Here is a 21,834-nt window from a genome sequence, read left to right on the forward strand (position 1 = left end):
CCAGTCAGTGAGAGAGAAGGGTCTGTTAGGCTTGCTGCCCATCCTGAGGAGCTGACTTCCACCTTCTCTTAGGCTTGCACTCTGGAGGTCAGTTTTTCCAAGTCATTCGCCCTGCTGGTCTTTATCACACACCCAGCGCAGGTTTTTGGGAGGGGGCGGGAGGTCCCTGTAGGTCTTGCTTCCAGGTGTCCTGTGTTCTCATGTTTGTTAACTGCAGTCTGAGTTCTCACATCTGCTTGCACAGCCCTCTGTCCACCACCTGTGTCCTCACAAATGTACCAGGGTTCCAGTGTCTTCTTAAAATACTTTACTTTGATTTAGGTGTCTGTTGTTTTGTGATTTTAGTTGTGACACACATTTAAAAGCTTTAGTTTTGTAAATTAGGTTTTCAGTCAGGCTGGACACCTGGTTTCTACCAAGTTGACCCAGCAGGAAGAGGTGGAGCCTGAAGGCTCCTATATGTGGTATTTAATGTTTGTGCTTACTTCTGCTGACTCCAAAGTAAATTTTATGTTATCTTACTTGGTTTTTCAAGACAAGGTTTCCCTGTGTAGCTTTGGCTGTCCTGGACTCACATCAGTCTGCCTGCCTCTGCCTCCCCGAGTGCTGAGATTACAGGTGTGTTCCACCATTCCTGGCTCAAAGTGCGTAGGAAGTGTAGCAAGGCATTAGTTCTTTTGAAAGGGTTAGATAAGTTAAAACAAGCAGGAATTTGTGACTTATTTAGCCTTCAGCACATGCTTTGGGAGAACCCCAGAGACTCCTGAATAGTTTGGTACATTATTAAAAATAAAATGTTAGCTAGTGTGGTGGTGCACACCTGTAATCCCAGCACTCGGGAGGCAGAGGCAGGCCGATCTCTGTGAGTTCGAGGCCAGCCTGGTCTACAGAGTGAGTTCAGGACAGCCAAGGCTGCACAGAGAAACCTCGTTTTGGAAAACAAACAAACAAACAAACAACAACAACAGTTACAAATCCATGTGTGATGTGGCTCTTTTCCCCCTTGAAAACATCTGATCAGCTTATTAGAAAAGCAACAGGGAATGATATTTCAGAGCAAAATAGTAACAAGGCAAAAGAATTTCTCTCCCCAGATACACCTAGCAATGTGTCACCACATTAGCTTGAATTCATATAGATTTGGAACTTGTTTTCTTTTCTTGGACAATGTTAATTGTACAAACGGAGTTGAGTTGCTTCTCAGCACCCGGCCTGTGGGTCCTTTATGTTTCTTTATGTGAAGAAGCTTGCTGGACAGTTGCCAGCAGAATGATGGCTCTCATGCTTCCGGTGGGATCTTCCCAAATGGCCTGTTGTTTTAAACAAGCAGCAGACACACCCTTGTCCAGCTTTTTAGCATTGCAGATAGTGATCATCATTGCTTGTTCAATGTTTATCAAGTTGATGGGCTTTAAAAGAAATTACATGCTGGCCAGTGGCGACTCTGTAATCCTGGCACCCGGGGGGCAGAGGCAGGAGCATGATCTCTGTGAGTTCAAGGTCAGCTTGGTCTACAAAGTGAGTTCTAGGACAGCCAGGGCTACACAGAGAAACCTTGTCTTTAAAAAAAAAAAAAGTACTTTTCATTTTTCTTAAGTATAGTTGATCTCATATATAGTTTATGCTACTAAACTGGTTGCCAGTTAATAGCCATTATCACATGTTTACAGAAAGCAGGTTGTTTTCTTGTTGATTTGTAAGTGCCTCAAATACTAAACCCAGTAGCCCTTTGTCATTGCACGTTGTATCACTTTCTAATTGATTATTGTTTTTCGCTTTGCAATGTTTTGCATATGTTTTTAAAGTTTTTATGGTCGTTCACCCTGTTTGTCTTTGTGTTTGGTTTTGTTTTTCAGATAAGTTTCAATGGGAGTGAAGGGCGGCGCAGCCGGAGCAGAAGATACTCAGGGTCTGATAGTGACTCCGTCTCAGAGCGGAAACGGCCGAAGAAACGTGGGCGGCCACGCACCATCCCTCGGGAGAATATTAAAGGATTTAGTGATGCAGAGATTAGGCGGTAAGAGGACACAGACCATTTGTTTAACTTGCTGGTTTTAGAGCATGAGACTAAATATAACTAGATTGAGTGGTTTGAGACGGTAAAAATGGGTATTTGTATAGGAATTGGGGAGTTCTGCCTATCTATTGATTATAACATTGGGAAAAAGGTGTAACATGTAATGTTTGCATGTTATTTATTGTTACACCACTTGTATAGTAAGATTGTTTCCTCTTACTGTCTTCATAATGACCACCTTTTTGAACAATAAAACTACATTTTTGCACAGCTCATATTACATTGTGTTTCCCAGCATTACTCATTTTCAGGCAATTAATTTAGCTCTGTATTTTTCTTGTGTAATGTTGAGGTGATTGCTGTTTGAAAGTAGGCATGCATTCCTAGGGCTGGGACGGGCCTGAGCAGTAGAGCTGGGGCTTGGGCTGTGTAAGATCCTGGCACCCTCAGCACCACACAAGAAAGGTACGAGTGGGAGTCAGACTGGCTGTGAGGACGAGCCCGCCTCTCCCGGGGCGCACTTGTGGAGCGAGCAGCTTAGCTTGGGCAGCATTTCACCTCTAATGTTTGATTAAAGCTTGTGAATTTTTTTATGTTTTAGAAGTTTGTTTCTTTCAAGGTATTTTTAACTCTTTTCCTTTAAATCATAGACCTGACAGAGTTCCTCCTCATTGTTCCTACAAGGAAACTAAATGCATTTTTAGTTTTCACTAAGCCAACTTTTATGACCATCTGATTTGCTGGACTTTCTGTCTTTAGTTGAAGACGCATTCCATCTACTTTCTGGGCATTTTCCATCATCCATCAACCATTTAAGTTGCTTTGTTGTGACATAAAGTTTTTGTTCCTATTGCTGGTATAATAGTCATCTGAATGAAACCATTGGCGTCAATGTTGGTCAGCCTTAGTGTGACGAGGGAGGCTCAGGGTTGACAGTCATTTTGGAAACAATCCCTCTTCTTGAGGTAGCTTTGAACCTTTTTCTTTTCTTTCTTTCTTTTTTGTCTTATGAAAATAATAAAGTAATTTCTAAAATAAAAATTAGCTTCTATTGTTTTATTTATATTGGTATCTTAGCTTCTTCTTTGGGTGATAATTGCATTTGGTATAACAATTCAAAGCTTAGTTTCTTCTTTTATTAAAGCAGAGAAAAATACCTTAAATTAAGGTTGTTTGTTGGTTTGTTTGTTTTTTCTGTTTGCTTGTTTGATTTGGTTTTTATTTTTTTAAACACAGGTTCTCATGTAGCTCAGGCTGCCCTTGATCTCCTGATCCCTTGTCTCTACCTCCCAAGTGCTGTAATTGTAGACTTGCACCACCATGCCTGACTCCCCAAGTATTTTCTTATTTTTATATGCATTATGAATGCAGAGTTGTGTGTGTGTGTGTGTGTGTGTGTGTGTGTGTGTGTGTGTGTGTGAGAGAGAGAGAGAGAGAGAGAGAGAGAGAGAGAGAGAGAGAAGAAGAGAGTCTGTCTGTGTCTGTGATTATTGTTTCTGTTTTTACAGTAATGGGACTCAAATCCATGACCTGTGCATTCTTAGCTGGCTCTGTACCACTGCGCTGTGGCCTCAGTGCACTTAAATATAAACTATATATACACATATATACATGGGTGTATATTAAAATACATATATGTATATATGTATATATGAGCATATTGGTGTAAAACACATTTGAACCAAGAATTTATTTTCTGTTAGGTTTATCAAGAGCTATAAGAAATTTGGTGGCCCCCTGGAGAGGTAAATACATTTGTTGTTCTCTACAGTTGTGGGACATGTGATGTGTTGTCATGTTTGCACTCTTAGTTACCATCCAGCTTAGCTAGGTGATTGAATTTAAAAAATTGGCAGTAACCAAAGTCCAGGTTGATTATCAAAAATGTGTTTATATGATTTGAGTCTCTAGAATTTTCTTATCCTTAAATAAATGTCAAGAAAACACACCATAAATTGTGTTTTGCCAACTGTAATATATTTTTCAGTCTTTATCTTTTTTTTTCCCATTAACTACTTAAGAAAGAGTACAGATTTATCTGTCTACATACAGAGGGGCTAAATTACTAACCTGACTGGCGACCTTTTTGTCTTCTGTAGTAGTAACTCAATGAATGTAGAACAGTAAAGACAAGACAAGTTAATTTATTCATTTCTTATAAAAATTCACAACATACAGATACAACTTATTTTATTTCGTGCTAGATTGCATAAAATACAGCGATATTTACATGACTATTCTAGATGATGGATATAGCCTTAAATGTTATTCTTTATTAGTTCCATGATAATACAGACTTCAGGGCCTTTTAATTTATAATTGTAGTTAAGTTTCCTCACTCCCTTTTCAGTCAGATCTGAACAGGTTTTTCATGGTTGCTGTATGTAGTCTTTACTATTTGTGCTGTAGTGAGCTCTTCACCATGGATGATGCTCAGGAGTGTGAACGCATTGAACCTCTGATGAGGTGTCCTAATGTTCTGTCTTCTGTACCAGTCAGAAAAATCTAGAATCTACAAGATAGACAAGAGTGATACTTTGATTTTGAAATAAACGAAGCGAAGTTTTTAGGAACAATTGTATCATTTCACTTACTATATTAAGCTGGAGGTTGAATTGTTTTATTGTAGGTTAGATGCGATTGCTCGAGACGCTGAGCTGGTCGATAAGTCAGAGACGGACCTCAGACGACTGGGAGAATTGGTGCATAATGGTTGTGTTAAAGCTTTAAAAGACAGTTCTTCAGGACCAGAGCGAGCGGGTGAGTACCTTCAGTCAGCCTGCTTGTCCCTCTGAGGAGCCGCTGTGTAATGAGGTGCAGCTGGAGGCAGCGCGAGGTCGAGGTGTCCCTGTGTGCCCTGCTGTCTTTTGCGGACATGACGGGATGAAGAGAATTTAATGCGTCCAGATGGCATCATTCTGGGGCATGTGTAGCTATCTTATTATGCTTCTTTTCTCACTTACCTAGCTGAGGATGAATAGCTGCAGGAGATTTAGTAATCTGATGCACTGAGGAGTTCATGGTGACGGTCTTGTCTGGAGGCTGCTGGCGTCAGTCTGCCTCCTGCACTTACCAGAGCAATCACAGAGGGACTTGTTGGGAATTCACATCTGCTGGTTTAGCTAGTAATATGTATGGTGAAATAAAAATAAAAACATGATTAATAATATACGCTGTTTTCTACAATTTCCCATAGTTATTTATAGATGTATATTTTTCTATACTTTTGTCTCTAAAAAGGTGGCAGACTCGGAAAAGTGAAGGGGCCAACGTTTCGAATATCAGGAGTACAGGTGAATGCAAAGCTAGTCATTGCCCATGAAGACGAATTGGTACCTTTGCATAAATCCATTCCATCAGACCCAGAAGAAAGGAAGCGGTGAGTCGCTCACTGTATCATACTGGTGCCAGACATTTTGTTATGAACATGCTACGTTTTTGAATAAAAAGTTTTAGTTATTTAAATATTACGAAGTGTACATTTTAGATCATTAGTATCTTGAAGTAATTCCTGCCTTTAATCTAGGTATACAATCCCTTGTCACACAAAGGCTGCTCACTTTGACGTAGACTGGGGCAAAGAGGACGACTCCAATTTGCTAGTTGGCATCTATGAGTACGGCTACGGCAGCTGGGAAATGATCAAGATGGACCCGGACCTGAGTTTGACACACAAGGTACTTAACTGTTTCCTTACGCTGTTCACTGTTCATATTGGCTGTGAGAGCAGGACGTAGTGGCAGAGGCAGGTGGATCACTGCAAGTTACCGTCTCTTCCTCTACAGTGCTCAGGTTGCACCTCAGACTGTTTGTAGCATGAGTGGTTTTGTCTCCTTTGTTGTTTGTTCGGGGTATGTATGTGTTTTGAGGCTGTGTGTCTCTGTGCTTTGACGCATGCCTCACCAGCTCTTGGCTCAGGCTGGTTTAGGGCTTGTGATTGCTGCCCCCCGGCCACCCCCACAACTGTTTGCTGTTACAACTGACTAAATTGAGAGATTACTTAAATAGAATTCATTCCCAAGAAACAGACACAGTGACAAACACTGGTAATTCTAGTACTCAGAGACAAAAGAGTTGCCACAAGTTTGAGACCAGCCAAGGCTCAGTAGTAAGACTGGTTCTCAATAAAGAAGAGAAGACTGCCGGGGCATGGTGGCCCACGCCTTTAAACCCAGCACTCAGGAGTCAGAGGCAGGTGGTCCCTGAGTTTGAGACCAGCCTGGTCTACAGAAGGAGTTCCAGAACAGCCAAGGCTACACATAGAGACCCTGCATCTAATAAACAAACAAGTAAATAACAACAAAAACAATAATGAATTTGCTTCCAAGGAAGTTAACTCTTTATGGTACGGATGTAAGAGCTGTTGTTACTCCCCAGCTGTTGTACTCTTGTGGCCCATTGTGCCCTGTTCTCCCCACAGCACAAGGAGCATCAGGGACTTGAATGTAGGAGCTACATGCATGTTTATTAGGAAGTTGTATTTTCCATGGTATTTATGAAGGACAGCCTGAAAAATGCATTTCCCTCTCAGATCCTTCCAGATGATCCTGATAAAAAACCACAAGCCAAGCAGTTACAGACACGTGCAGACTACCTCATCAAATTACTCAGCAGAGACCTTGCAAAAAAAGAGGCTCAGAGACTCTCTGGTGCAGTAAGTTAACATTTGACATTCAGGAACAATTCACTCTCTTTAGAGTTATTTGACTGGGCTGGATAATCTATAGTTAATGTAAGAACTGTGCTGTTCTTTAATTTTGTTTTGCTTGTTTATGACAGTAGAGAGTGGTCAGGCCTGTATATTTTCTTAGTCAAGGTGTAAAGTTTAATGGGCAGTGTTAAGTCAGGGTTGTGGACTTTGTGAGACACTTCAAAAGATTTTTAAAAAGACACAAAAAAAGACTTTGTAAAAATTTATTTTTATTGTATACATATGAATTTTTTTTTTGTATGTGTGTCTGTGTACCATGTACGTTCCCTGGTGGCCATGCAGTCCAGAAAAGGACATGAGGTTCCTGGAACTTGAGACAGTATGTGGTGGTAAGCCACCATGTGGGCTCTGTCCTTCATAAGAGCAGCCAGTGCGCTTAGCCACTGAGCTGTCTCTTGAGGCCGGAGAGTGACGTGCCTCACTCCCTGGCCTTTCTAAACCGTCACAAGTTTGCCTGTAGCCATGATGGCAGCAGCTGCCTGTGGCTTTAAACATTTCTAGGTTGGTACCACTGAATTTAGTTGCAGGTGATAGAATCTAAGAGTGATGGTTTCACTTCTGTTTCATTCTTTGAAGGAATAATTACAGTGGTTTGTACTTTTGATGTATTTGATGAAATAAATTGTGTTTCCTACATTGAGTCTAAACAGTAAAGCTCATTGCCAGCAGACTTGGAATATATGCGTATAAATGTTGGGTTATTATTTGATGTTTTAAAACTGGAAACCAGTGATATTGATTAAATACATATATTTACTTTTAGGGAGGATCAAAGAGGAGAAAAACAAGAACTAAAAAGAATAAAGCAATGAAGTCCATAAAAGTAAAAGAAGAAATAAAGAGCGACTCATCCCCGCTGCCTTCAGAGAAATCTGACGAGGAGGATGATAAAGTGCGTACACTTTTGGAGCACCAACCTTAGTGTTGAAGTTTAGAAAATGGAATTTTCCTGGTTTTCTTTTGTGGTTTATAATGTAGACTTATTTATAAGTCATAACTGTGTAATGGCTAGGTATATGAGCTCCATCCTTTTAAATCCTTGCCATCTAAATGAGCCATTTCTTTTAATTTTATTATGAATTTGAATGAGACTGGCTCACTTTAGAAGAAGGTAGATATTACATGTATCATTATTAAAAGGCTTCTGAGTTGTATCTTTCAGCACCTACATATATGCATGAAGATTTAGTTGAAGATAAACTAAAGAGATAAGGGGGATAGGAAACTAATTCAAAGAAAACAATAAAAGAAACTATGCAGAAAGAAAAAGATCTAAAAGAAAAGATAGGCAAATCAAGCGTGAAACCTAGAAAGTGGAGCATGCGCCTGTTCACGTCACGCTCAGCCACACTCGCTTCAGGAGCTGAGTTCCTCAGGAGCGCTGTGGCATGTAGTGGAGGGGAGGAATTGATTTGAGCACTATTTTTTAGTGGTTTACTTACAAGATAACATTATAAAGGAGGCATTAATTCTCAAAGTAGCAAGGAAATTTTATTTTAAAAACCTAGCAATAGTAAAAGTGGGCGTGTTCAGTAGTCAGAGATCTCCAGGTGAAGCAGTAGGTGGGCTGTCCCTGAGAGTAAGCCCTGTGGGAGGAAACACGCCATTGCCCTGAGAGTAAGCCCCGCGGGAGGAAACACGCCATTGCCCTGGAAGCCAGTTATGCCGTCTTCAGGCGTGGGCTTCGTGTCTTCTCTTTCCAGATGAATGAATCCAAGCCTGAAAGTAAAGACCGATCCAAAAAGTCCATGGTGTCAGATGCTCCTGTTCATATCACTGCAAGTGGAGAGCCGGTGCCCATTGCTGAGGAGGCCGAGGAGCTGGACCAGAGGACATTCAGTATTGTAAGTACCAGGGTTTCTACTGAGACTGAAGTAGACGGGCTTAAAAGTCAGGCAGCTTTTATATTTAGGACTTAGAACTTTTTAGTTCCTGATCCAGTACTAGAGTATCTGAGGGCTGATGTGCAGAGTGCTTTACTACGCTCAGCCATTCTGTGGAGGAGTGAAGACTTGCAAGTCCACTTGCAGAGGAGAGCGAGATTAGTCAGTAGAGAAGCCTCAGCAGCACAGCAGGAGGGCGGGAAACCTCCTAAGCTTAAACTAAGATTGTTACTAAATTGTTACAGGCTGCAAAGGAAGGAGAGAGTGTAAGTAGACAGGTAGTTTTCTGTGTACACACCTGCGCCTTTGCCCTGTGACTCCTCGTCAGGGGTGCTGGAACTGGGGTGTTGGACTCTTGGAACCACAAGCTTGTTTGAGTCCCTGGTTTTCAGTCTTCTGTTTTGTTTTGTTTTTCGAGGCAGGGTCTCTCTGTGTTAGCCTGGGCTGTCCTGGACTCACTTTGTATATAGACCAGGCTGGCCTCAAACTCACAGCGATCCACCAGCCTCTGCCTCCCGAGTGCTAGGATTAAAGGCGTGCGCCACCACTGCCCGGCTGTTATTAGTCTTGAATTTAGTCTTAATCAGTTTTTGTCACTGCTTGCAAGAGACATTTTCACCACAGAACCTGCTGTGTGAAACTGCTTCACCCTGTGTCCTGGTCCCCAGCGCAGGCGTTGCCCCTCTTTTCTTTTCTTCTTGGACTTCAGTGGGACTGTAACAACACGGATTCATATCTGATTCTGAGGTGTGCTCTAATGCAGGCTCACTCAGTTTTTTCATGCTATTTTAAACAGAATGCTTGCTACTACTTTTGTTGCTTCCTCTTTCCTTACATGGCATCTTATGACCTGAGATTCCTCTTCTGCTTTTTCAGGATGACCTTTTTGTTTGTGACTAGACCTTAGTCTAACGTCCTTGTCTTGTCTGTCTGTCTGCCTGTCTGTCTATCTATCTATCAATCATCTATCTATCTTAATCCTTTGGTTTATTCTGCCTTGGATGAGAGTGGGAGAGGTGATGTGCTCTGATTTAAGATGAAACATCAAATGTTTCCTTGAAGTTCTGCCCCCCGCCCCCTCCCTGTGCTTCTCTACTGAGTAAAGGCAGATGATACCTTTAGCTTGCTTTTCTTCCTCATGTGTCCTCTTAGCCTTCTGATTTTAAATTAATTGTTAAAATAGAATGTTTCCTACTGTGCCCAGTGCATGCATTTGTTTATTTTTTGTACATCCTAGAGAAAAAGAACGGAATAACTTTAAGCATATATTACACACATATATCTCCAAAATGTGTTTATTGGGGTGGTTCACCCTCATGTTGAATCAGGTGCTGTCAGTGCTGCTTCCTCCTGCAGGCGCACCCTTCTGTCGGCCTTGCTTTTTCTCCTGTGGGCTGACAGAGGATAGTGGAGCAGTCAGCACACAAGATGACCGTGTGCGCATGCCTAAAGACCGTGGTGATTCATAGCATCCTGGGCATTCACAACCATAGCCTGTGACCTGGGGCTCTGCACCAGGTGCTTTTCCTTGTGTTTCCTCCTCTCCTCTTCTGGAGAGGGATGAAGGAGATAGACCCTGTGTGAGAGGCGCGTTCTCGTAGGGAGCTCGTCACCGCTGGGATATGTTCTTGAGGCGGACATTCTGAGCTTCAGGACGCCATAGACACTGCGTGATATGTCAGAGCTACCTATGTCCTGTGTGTCCTTAGAGGCTCTGCCTGCCTTGTGTTCTCCATCCTAACCCGTGCTCTTTCTGTATGGATGCTCGCACTCACACGGCACCCACCGCAGGTAGACTGACCAGGAAGGTAAAGTCACATGTGTCGCTTCTGTACACAGCATCCTCAAAGTTCTATCTTCTCAGGATTAAAAATTCCTCTCGAACTTGAAAAAGGCTTAGTGTCTGGTTAATTCTCATCACCTGCCCTTCTCCCACACAGCGTCATTTGTTTTGGTCTAAAACTGTCAACACAAGCTCTTTAAGTGTCTTCACAACTGTCTCTTCCCCTGGGGTTCCAGGTGGATAAACTGTCCGCTCTTCTCTCCATCATCGTTGTCATGGAGTCTTGGTTCTATAAAGTAACTGTCTATTTTGTTTACTTCTTATTAAAAACCTAAGAAAACAACACGTATATACTTTATACAGTTGTCTGTTGTTTAGGTTGTTTATTTAGTGTGTGTGTGTGTGTGTGCCGTGTGTCAGTGGACATACCTGCAGCAGGGCATATATGCACATGGAAGCCAGAGGCAGGCAGCTTTTGAGGGTTGGTTCTGCTGTAGCTTCCCCAGGCTGGATCAGGCTACTACATGGTGTTACACTCTCAGGCTGCAGGGTAGCCCAGCCCCTCTTGCCTTCTAGACATGTGCCTTACCCGCTGAGCTACCTCCCAGTGTGCAGAGTCCTCTCTTGTCTGGCTTGGTGTGTGCCATGCACACTCCTGTGGCTCAGGATGGACCTCAGCCCCTGATTCTCCTGCCTCGTCTCATGTAGCAGGACTGTATTTATGGTACCTCAACATTCAGTTGAAGAAAAAGATAATTCATAGATTTGATTTTAAGTTATTCCTAGCCGGGTGGCGGCGGCACACGCCTTTAATCCCAGCACTCGGAAGACAGAGGCAGGTGGATCGTGTGAGTTCGAGGCCAGCCTGGTCTACAGAGCGAGTCCAGGACAGCCAAGGCTACACAGAGAAACCCTGTCTCGAAAAACTAAAAAAAAAAAATTAAAAATTAAATTATTCCTGACAAAGAATGGAGAACTTACTACCAACTTGCATAAATGGGCAGTAAAGCATGAATTACTCACAAACAAACCTACAGCCAAACAAGACAATTTATGATAGCCTTTGGAGTAGGAGTAGAAAGACTTTTTCTTTTAACCAAATAGCATTGGATCAAATAAATATATTGTCTGACACTGACTTATCTGTATGTTCATTGAACTAAACCAATTTTCCTATCAGTATAAACTTGAACTTGCTTTTAACAATCATTCTTATAAATTTATCTAAAGTTCTTCGCTTTTTAGTATTACTTCAGTAAAACTGAGTCAGAAAATTAGATGCCATTTTATAATTGTGTAAGGTATTGATTAAGAAAGCTGGTTTCTGCTGCCTGGTCACTCCCTATTCCTTAGTCTTCCAGAAAAGTAGCAGAGTCAGTTTTTTGCCTTTTTTTTTTTTTGCTCTTTGCTAGTGAGCTAATTATGTGGAGCTCTTTTCTAACAGTTTGTGTCTGTCATAGTGCACACAGCCTGGAATGTACTGTTGTTGTACTTGTAGTCATTAGTGTTGAAGACTACTTGGAGTGGTCATTTCAGCACCACGGAAGCTGACGTCGGGTGGTAATGGGAGGCCTGAAGACAAGTCAAAGGGGAAAAGTAGTGATGCGCACGTGTGAGGTGATGCGCACGTGTGAGGTGATGCGCACGTGTGAGGTGATGCGCACGTGTGAGGTGATGCCCGTGTGTGAGGTGATGCGCACGTGTGAGGTGATGCGCACGTGTGAGGTGATGCGCACGTGTGAGGTGATGCCCGTGTGTGAGGTGATATACAGTTACTTATTTTGAAATGAGGCAATGCCTGGTTCATTTATGTAAATATCATGAGTTTATGTTGGCTTTTATTTTTATTTTATTTTATTATTTTTTTATGTTGGCTTTTAAACACATATATTTCTGCCATTTTCTTTTTCTTTTTTAAATGTTTCTTTTTTAAAATTACAATTTCATTTTCAAGTGTAAAGAACGAATGAGGCCGGTGAAAGCAGCTTTGAAACAACTTGACCGGCCTGAGAAAGGCCTTTCAGAACGAGAGCAGCTGGAGCACACCAGGCAGTGTTTAATCAAGATTGGAGACCACATCACAGAGTGTCTGAAGGAATATTCCAACCCTGAGCACATCAAGCAGTGGAGAAAGTAAGTGTCCCACCTTTGAGGAGGTGCTGAATTCACAGTTTTAAATGTTAACTCTGTTTCCTGCTTTCTTTTTCTGCTTCTAAACATGAGGTGAAAAACAGTGCTTAGAGAAGTAAACTGTGAATGGATTTACTTTTATTTGTCTCTGTGTATTCAGTTATCTATGAAGCTGGAAGAGGGTTTTCTGTCTCCTTGGACTGGAATTGCGGGCCACTGCGGGCCGCCGGATTGCGGTTCTAGGCACTGAACCCGCCCTGCTAGAACTCTTAACTTCTGAGCCGTCTCTCCAGCACCTCAGTTTTTTCTTTTATAGTTTTTTGTTGTTGTTGTTGATCATGAGTATTATGCTTCTAAAAGCATCTCTGCTTTTAGAAAATAGTGAAAAGTAGTTTCACTAAAATCCAGATTACATTCTACTTTAAAATGTGTTTACATTCACAAAATTAAATCAGCATCTAATATTTATGTTGCAAACTTATTGACAGTGTAAAGTGCAAGCTTTTTTTTTTTTTTTTAGGACTAGGAGAAACAGTTTTACAATTAAAAATCTGATAAGCTGTTTGTTTTACAGGACAGCCACTTTAAAGGTTATCGGACAGGGATGTGTTCAGTCATCCAAGTTAGGAAGAAAGAAAACAGGCACCTTTCAGTGGTGCTGGCTTGCTAACCTGGTGGCTGTGTTTCTCTATGATCAGTTCAGCTGCGCAGCTGGCCACAGCCAATGCCATTTGTGTAAGGTGACGGTGATTGAAGTTCCCTGTTCTTGTCCCCTTGTCTTCTCACGTTCATGGAGGACCCACTTGTAAAAAGAAGCTAGGAGGTTAAATAAAGCATTTGTGTTTAAGTAAGAATTGAGCCGTCGCATTTAGAGAAGTGAAAGCTGTGTGTGGACAGAGATACTAGCCAGAACCCGCGCCCCTGCAGGCGTGGAGGGACCACAGGATCTGCCGTGCTGTTCAGCCTCCACCTTGGTGTCCATGGGTTAGGGCTGGGTTAGGCTTTGCACGGTCACTTGGCTCACTTTTCAACTGCTGTATCCTCTTGTTATGTTACAAGCATGAGAAACAAGCCTGACGTTCTTTCTGTGTTCACAATGTCTGGCTCTCATGGGAGGATGCAGCAGATGGAGTCATCCGCTTCTCGATGGGGCCGCTGTCTCCGGGGATGCCTGACACCACAGCTGTGCTGAGTGCTGGGAGACACACCATCACGTCCTTACGCGTGCATGCCTGCAACAAACAACCTTTACTTAGTAAATTGGGCTCAGTAAATGATGAAAAGCCCCCCCCCCTTTCTTCTACCTCTGTTTATTTTTTATTTTTTTCTTCTTGTGACAGTGTTTCTCTCTGTAGCCAAGGCTGAATTTGAACTCCTTACATAACCTTGTCTGATTTCACACTTCCTGTCTTCCTTCCTTACCGAGCATGTTTTTGAATCCTGATTTGCACTGCCTTGCCTGGCTCCCTTTCTACTCTATAGACCCTCTATACCACACGCTGTGGCTGTAAACTTAGTTTGAGGTGTCAACAACAAAACTAGTACTTTTTTTTCTTTTACAATTCCACAGAAACACACATTCATCTCACTGCAACTCCAATTTTATCATATGATTTTTTTCTTTATTAAATTAGAAATGTTCACATCTTTCATATAAATGAAATGACTTAAAGCGCCTCTTTGGTATTTCCAAATTATCAACTTTAAATTGAGAGATCATTAAAATAAGGTTGCCTGAACTTAAGCAGAGTCAGTCTGATTCAGGACAGCCACAAAACAAGCAGCGTAAAGGCAGTGTGTGCAGCACTGGTGTGCTGCAGGAAGACAGAAGGTCGTTTCCGGTGTACTGACAGGGTAGTTAGTCTTCGGGTTATGTTGGAGAGTACGATTTCCTCATGCAATGATGCTGTGACATGCAATTTAAAAATGTAGAGGCTGTTTATTTCTGGAATTTTCAATTTAATATTTTCAGACTCTTGGTAAATAAAACTTCAGAAAGAGAAACCATAGGCTCTGTGAAGCACTAAAATATTAGAATTCAATGCTTTTCCTTAGTATAAATAGAATTAGCCCTTCCTAAGGGGTCTCTCTCTCTCTCTCTCTCTCTCTCTCTCTCTCTGCACCCTTTCCCTCCCTCCTTCCCCCTTTCTTTCTCTTTCTTTCTTTTCTCTTCTTTTCTTTTTTTTTTTAAACTTCATCAATTTATAGTAGCCCCAAAGGCACAGAACCATGGACTGTAAAGCAGTAATGGCTAATAATGTGTATTAGGCTTCTCCATCTTTCCGAAGTCAGGATCTAAGTTTATTTTGCTTTCAGTGGTTTCCAGATGTTTCAGACACATGTGTTGTTGCCTTTGATAAAAACTAGAAAAGTGAAGACAGTGCAATAAACTATTCTTAAAGCTAATTTAGCTATTTTAAAGAGTTCCATTACGTTTTCTCTTTTCTTAGGGTACAGATTTGAAAGTTTGGCAATACTTGTAAATACTGCTTTTTTGGCAAGAATGGTTTGCCATTTGGGAGAACTCCTGAGGGCTGCTTCTCACTGTACACTAGATATCAGTTCTTGTAGCCTTATAATTAGTACTAGGTCTTTAGGGTTATGGAGAGGCACACCCACTCTCTGTGACTGACACACGCACATGCTTCAGGTTTTGTTACTAGGGAAAGGGAAGCCGTGTGTGGGAAGAAGAGGCACTGGCAGCAGGAAATGCCACTTTTCAGCATTGTAGGAGCTGCTTGTTCCTTGCTTCCTGTGAGCTCTGACGCAGCCCTGACTCGCAGAGCTGGAGTTGTGCCAACGTGAGAAGTTGTCCAAGTGATGTGTAATCAGGACCCAGATTTGATTTCTAGCTCGAGTTTTCTAAAGCAAATGTATTTTATAGAAGAATTTAATTAACAAAAAGGCAATTTGCTAATACCCTGCCTTGTATTGTTGTTATGGTAGAATGTATGTATATTAAAGCTAGGCTATAAATTAATTTAAAAGGTAGGTGAATTTTGTGTTTCTGTAGATTTTGGGTGTCATTCAATTTGTTATTTCAACCAAGTTTGCCTTCAAATTATATTTTAAGATACTAACTTATCATGTTTTACTTTTGGAAGGACATTTGATAATTTGGAGCTGTATTTAATGTGTAGAGTATGACTCTGCGTATATGTATATTATGAAGTAACAACTATAACTACTATATTGATGTCTGCCTTTGGATGGGAAAAAACCTTAGACCCTTGATGTACTGTGGTGGCCCTGTTCATATTATTTTTGTGGCCAATTCATTACCATTAAAAATTGATAATTTTCGTAATGTGTTTTTTAGGACCATTTTTCACAACTTCATTTGTTATCTGCTGTTGTTCTTTTTTTACTCAGCTGTGAGTGTATCTAATGTTGCACACATGTCTGCATTACAGAGGGAATCTTTGGTTGCTTCCCTAGTTTTGGTACATTTCACATTAGGGTGAAACACAAGATTTCATTCCAAGATTAAAATGAAGGGATTTGAAAGAGAAATAAAACCATTTATGTGTTTGGAGATTTATATGTGTGTGAAACTTTGAAAAGGAAACATGAAGATTAGTTTCTCTTATTACTTAAAAAATTCATACACCCCTGCCCCTTTCCCTACTGCCACGCATATGCATGCACACACAAGTATGAAGAAGTTTTCTCCACCATGTAGCTCCTAGGTTCAAATTCAGGCTGTTAGACTTGGCAGCAAGCGCCTCTACCTGTTGAGCCTAATTAATTTCTTTGGCATAGACTTTGTTCCATAGAAGGCCATAACTATGTTTAGTGCATAAAGAGGATTATAAGAAGGTCTGTGATAAAGCTAAATATTTATTACCAGATTTATTTGCCTTTTTTTTCTTCTAGAAACCTGTGGATTTTTGTATCTAAGTTTACTGAGTTTGATGCAAGAAAATTACATAAATTATATAAGCATGCTATTAAAAAACGACAAGAATCTCAGGTAATTGGTATATAATATTTTATTCTTTTAAGCTATATTATTAAGACCGTACCCACACTTCCCCCCTCTCTACATCCTGGTTGTCGCCCCTCCTTTTCCAGCCGCACCTTCCCCTCCCCACCTTTTCCTTAGAAAAGGGAGCCCCCCAGTTCATCAAGTTGCACCAGGACTGAGGTGTCCTCTTCCCCTGTGGCCTGCCAGCGGAAGTGATCAAAAAGCTGGGAACAAAGTCTGTGTCAGAGACAGCTGTGCTCCCATTGCTGACGCCTGAGCCGCCCAGCAGCACGTCTGCCATGCATAGTCTTTATTATCCAGTAATAAGTGGAGAATTCAGTTAGTAAATGTAGAAGTAATGAGCATATTAAACCAAACACCGTTAGAGCCCTGTGCCTAATATAAACAAAATCCAAAGCATAACATCCAGTTATTGGGCAAGAGAGCAGGAGATTCAATCCTGGCTCCGAGAGGTGGCAGCTGTGACAGGCAGACGCACACAGGACAGCGTGAAACCCTCTCTACAGGACAGAGAAGCAGCCCCTCTCTGTGGCATTGTCAATAATGTCTAATTTTAATCTAGCCATGAGAAAATTTCAGATAAACTGCGTTGGAGGACTCCTCAATAAAACTACTGAATGATTACTGAATCAGTCTCAAAAAACATGGCTTTGCTTAAAAAGACCTGTACATTTTATATTTAGGTTTATGTGGTATTTGAAGACCTTATTCATCATTAGGATTTTCTTATGGATATGCAACCCAGCCCCTTAACACTATTTTATAAGAGTTTTTTTTAGGCTACTTAAATGTGTCTAATATGTGTGCATCTGATTTCAGCAAAACAGTGACCAGAATAGTAACGTTACTACTGCGACTCCTGTGATTAGGAATCCAGGTACGGAAAACTTGCTGTCTGTCTCTGTCTGTCTGTCTCTCATCTATAAATAGAACCTGCTTCTTCTGTTTTTGTGGTTTGTATGTAGTTTCAGGGCTGGCCATTCTGCGCTGACAACAGTACGGGGCTCCTCCCCGGGGGGAGGCTATGCATTCTCCTTTGAGCAGTCATTGGTTGCCTGTAGTTCTCTGTCTGGGGCGGGGCCCTCTGTACTTCCCCTCCGCTGTCGCTACGTCCATTGCTGTGGCCATTGCTGTGGCCGTGTTTCGGCAGTGATCTGTAGGAGACATGTTTCACCACAGACTTGCTAGTGTTCTGGCTCCTCTATCTGCTTTTCGGCAGTGGCCTCTCAGCCATGATGAGGAGCTGTGATGTCGATGTCCCCACTGGGGCTGAGTCCTCAGTGTGCCCAGTTGGGTTTTCTGTGATGGTCTCCATTTGCTCTAAAGAGGCTATGATGAGGGTTGGTAGCTATACCCAACTTGAAAACTTTTTTTTTAAGATTTATTTATTTTATTTATTGCATATGAGTGCTTTATCTGTAGAAGAGGGTATCAGATTACATTTATAGATGGTTGTGAGCCACCATGTGGTTGCTGGGAATTGAACTCAGGACCTCTGGAAGAGCAGGTGGCGCTCTTAACCACTGAGCCATCTCTCCAGCCCCCTTGAAAACTCTTAAAAGCTTTAGTTCTGTGTTTATAAACCACTTTTAGGGGCTGGAGAGATGGCCCAGAGGCTTAAGAGTACTGTCTGCTCTTCCAGAAACCAATGGTGGCTCATAACCATCTGTAGTGAGGTCTGGGGCCCTCTTCCGGTGTGCACGTGCACATGCAGGCAAGAGCACTGTATACATAACAATAAATAAATTTTTAAAATAGAAAAACACCTTTAAATGCTTTAGGTACCTACATCTGCGAATTGATTTTCTTTTGGCCGGAGTTATTGTTGCTTACTTTTAAGTGTTTGTAACACATTTTGGAATCCATTAAGTTTATTTGTTTGTCTGTAGATGTGGAAAGGGCGAAGGAGAACGCCAACCATGATGAGAGCAGCAGGGACAGCTGCTCTTCGGACCGACACTTGTCTCAGCACCATGACCACCACAGAGACCGCCATCAGGGAGACTCCTATAAAAAGAGCGAGTCCAGGAAAAGGCCCTACTCCTCGTTCAGCAACGGCAAAGACCACCGTGAGCGTGGGCATTACAAGCCGGACAGCAGGTAGGCTGGGCAGCAGCAGCTGACCTTCTGCTTCTGTGTAACTTCCTTCGCTGCACTAGAGATAAACCTAGTCTGTTTTCATGAGACAACATCAAGTGTTATTTTGCTTATAAACAAAAAAAATTGGTAACACTTTCCATGTTACTGTTTATATAACTTTTTCTTTAAAATGGTTTTTGAAGCATTAATTTGGCGTCAGAATATGCAATGAGAGGTGAAGGTTTTGTAAATTTAAATAGTGCAGTTTGTTGGTGCAAGTACAAGGTTTTTACGGAGAGAATTCTACTTTGGATATTGAAATCCTTGTGAGGGAAGACATAACTGCAAAATACATTTTCATTCCTTTATAGTTTATACTATACTAACTTATGACCATTGCTGAAATTAAACTCAGAAAACTGAAAAATAAAAGTAAGGGTCAAGGCTGGAGAGATGGCTCAGCAGTTAAGAGCACTGACTGTTTTCCCAGCAGTCATGAGTTCAATTCCCAGCAACCACATGGTGGCTCACAACCATCTATAATGTGATCTGATACCCTCCTCTGGCCTGCAGGTGTACATGCAGGCAGAGCTCTGTATACATAATAATAAATAATAAGTCTTAAAAAAAAAAAAGTAAGGGTCAGAGAGAAATGTGTGGTGGTGGTGGTGGTGGTGGTGGTGGTGGTGGTGGTGGTGGTGGTGTGTGTGTGTGTGTGTGTGTGTGTGTGTGTGTGTGTGTGTCCCCGTTCTGGAGAGCATCCCAGGATCACACACTTGAATTATAGAAGTCCCAAGTAACTCTGTGACTCAGTTGTGCTCACAGCCATCACCGTAAGTACACTAATTATAGAAAGACTTTCTATTAGAGACTTATAATAAGAAGAAAAGCCCTGTCTGTAACTGTTTATACCAGTAATTTCACAAACTTCTGGAAAAAGTGTTTGTGATAAGACTCTTTGGTCAACAGGAGCATTTTATTTGAAAAGGCAAATATATTAGACATTGCTGGTTCAGCTGCCACATTGTTTGTAGGGTAAATTTCTTGATACGTGTGTTGGCTTATTACATAACTAGTTGAATGGGAAAATGTTAGACATCAACAAACTATTAAAAAGTTTCTTTTATATAATTTTCAAACTACATTGTAGTATTTTGAGTTCCTAGAGGTTCTTAAGGGTTCGGTGGCTGTCAGCTGGGCTCAGACATCAGGTGCACCGGTAAGGATTTCTAAGTGACCTTAAAGAGCTTCCGGTGCCCTGTGTGGTTCTCGTCAGTCTTGTGCACGGAGAGGGCTAATGACGGCAGCTGCTTTGTGGAGAGCTGAGATGTTTCCATGAAGTTCCGTGAGCTTTTGCATGGTTAGGATACGCTTTAAAGTATTTATGATTTTCTGTATGGTTTTATTTGGGAACTTTTAACTTACTAATTTGACTAAAAGGCTAAGTTTCTTTTTCATTAGATACTATAGTGACAGAGAGAAACACAGAAAACTGGATGACCACAGAAGTCGAGAGCACAGGTCAAGTTTGGAAGGAAGCTTAAAGGACAGGTGCCATTCGGACCACCGACTGCACTCAGACCACCGCTCAAGTTCCGAATACACGCATCATAAATCTTCCAGGGATTATAGGTATCTCTCAGATTGGCAGATGGACCACAGAGCTGCCGCCAGTGGCCCGAGGTCACCTTTAGATCAGAGGTCTCCGTATGGCTCAAGGTCTCCATTTGAGCATTCAGCTGAACACAGAAGCACACCTGAGCACACCTGGAGTAGTCGGAAAACATAACAGAAGCTGATACTTGGTCTTTCTGGACGTTTATTTTAGCCATAGATCATAAACCAACACAGTGATTGCCTTACATGACTTGAAAGACAAACAACTCTTCTCTCAGTAGCAGTATTGTTACTTCTTTCCAGGACGCAAGGTCTATTATCCCAACAGAAGAGAAAATATTTTTATATTTAACGATTATGCTGCACTGTACTGCAAATACTGTAGTACTTTTTTTTTCTTTTTTAAAGAAATGGAAAATGTTTACTATAACAGGGACCTCAAACACTGCCCTCCCCATATAGGCTGAATGAAACTGTTTATATGTCAGTGATTTTAGACTGACTTCATTTAAATTATGTTTGTATATGAACTTTGCTCTGACCTGTGATCATGTTTCAGGAAGGAATGAAAGAGAGTTCTTTTCTTAATTAAGGAAAAACACTCAAGGACTTTGTTCACTTTCCAAAGCTACTTGTTTACATTGAACACTGCGACCACCTTGCCGCTTCCCATCACAAGCTTGAATATTTAAACCCTGTACTTATGTCTGTAATATAGCCGGGAATTTCCTGTTTGTGATTATTATTATGCCTTTTTACAAAAGAAGATGGCTGTAAATTATTGTAAATGTATTAAATGAGCTCCTTCCCAGCCCTTCTCAGGCTTTTTTTGACTGTTCCTTTCCCTACCAACTCAGGCCTTCTTATTAAAAAAAAAAAAAATCAGTGTAATAACACTTTTTAATGATTTGTCTTGATGGAATCATTGTTTAGAATGTAAAAATGGGGAAAGGGGCCACTTATTTCTTTTAGTCCTTTTCATATTGAATATTTTTATTAGATACCTGTTTTGCCACTCCTTTTGAAAGTCAATATTGTGTTTGTAGTTTTGCAAAAGAAATGGGGAGGGTAATATGTGAAATATAAACTTGATGCTCTGGGGACTTTTTCAGATGCATTTGGTTTAAAGGGGTGGGTGTACGAACACTTTCAGAGTCCAAACTGGCCAAAAGTTATTGTAAACCCACTCGTTCCCCCTTTCCACGGGCAATAATGTCAAATGCGCTATGCAGCCAGGTTAAGATTTTAGATGAATTGACCGACTTTTTGATATAAACTGTTACAGTGCACACTGATTGTACATAAAAACCTTATATATGACAAATTAAATTTTAAGAAAAAGGATATGTGGGCTCCTGTAGTTTTATGCTGCATTCTTGTTCCCTCAAGCATTTATTCCTTTTTGTTTTAAGTAACAGCTGCCAGAAAAAAGGTATTTTCATAAACAATTGAAAATTGATAATATGTAGTACTAAACTATATCTGTTTTGATGACTCTGAGTCTTTCTGTGAAGTAAAACAGGTCATATAGACGTCATTCTTCTAGGATGCCTTACTTGTTGACAATTTTTCCTCCTTATATTCAGTGGGAATTTTGGATGTATGTTATGTAACCAGTTAGAATCT

The 21,834-nt window shown here is 41.2% G+C and overlaps 1 protein-coding gene across 2 annotated transcripts in view; it reads left to right on the plus strand.

Annotated features, from left to right (window-relative positions):
• The window catches only part of CHD1 (chromodomain helicase DNA binding protein 1), a 99,258-nt gene extending 77,706 nt beyond the window's left edge, over positions 1 to 21,552 (plus strand). For both annotated transcript variants that reach the window (XM_084777807.1, XM_084777808.1), the window contains exons 24-36: positions 1,857 to 2,017; positions 3,721 to 3,762; positions 4,647 to 4,777; positions 5,258 to 5,396; positions 5,544 to 5,694; positions 6,549 to 6,671; positions 7,492 to 7,620; positions 8,432 to 8,572; positions 12,349 to 12,527; positions 16,401 to 16,497; positions 17,332 to 17,389; positions 18,402 to 18,612; positions 20,053 to 21,552. In XM_084777807.1, the coding sequence (XP_084633933.1) occupies positions 1,857 to 2,017; positions 3,721 to 3,762; positions 4,647 to 4,777; positions 5,258 to 5,396; positions 5,544 to 5,694; positions 6,549 to 6,671; positions 7,492 to 7,620; positions 8,432 to 8,572; positions 12,349 to 12,527; positions 16,401 to 16,497; positions 17,332 to 17,389; positions 18,402 to 18,612; positions 20,053 to 20,380 (1,890 nt within the window). In that variant the 3' untranslated portion in view covers positions 20,381 to 21,552. The remainder of the gene's footprint in view (positions 1 to 1,856; positions 2,018 to 3,720; positions 3,763 to 4,646; positions 4,778 to 5,257; positions 5,397 to 5,543; positions 5,695 to 6,548; positions 6,672 to 7,491; positions 7,621 to 8,431; positions 8,573 to 12,348; positions 12,528 to 16,400; positions 16,498 to 17,331; positions 17,390 to 18,401; positions 18,613 to 20,052) is intronic.
• The last annotated feature ends 282 nt before the right edge of the window (positions 21,553 to 21,834 follow it).

Source organism: Acomys minous (assembly GCF_964271855.1).
Source record: "Acomys minous genome assembly, chromosome: 3".
NCBI classification, from domain to species: Eukaryota; Metazoa; Chordata; class Mammalia; order Rodentia; family Muridae; genus Acomys; species Acomys minous.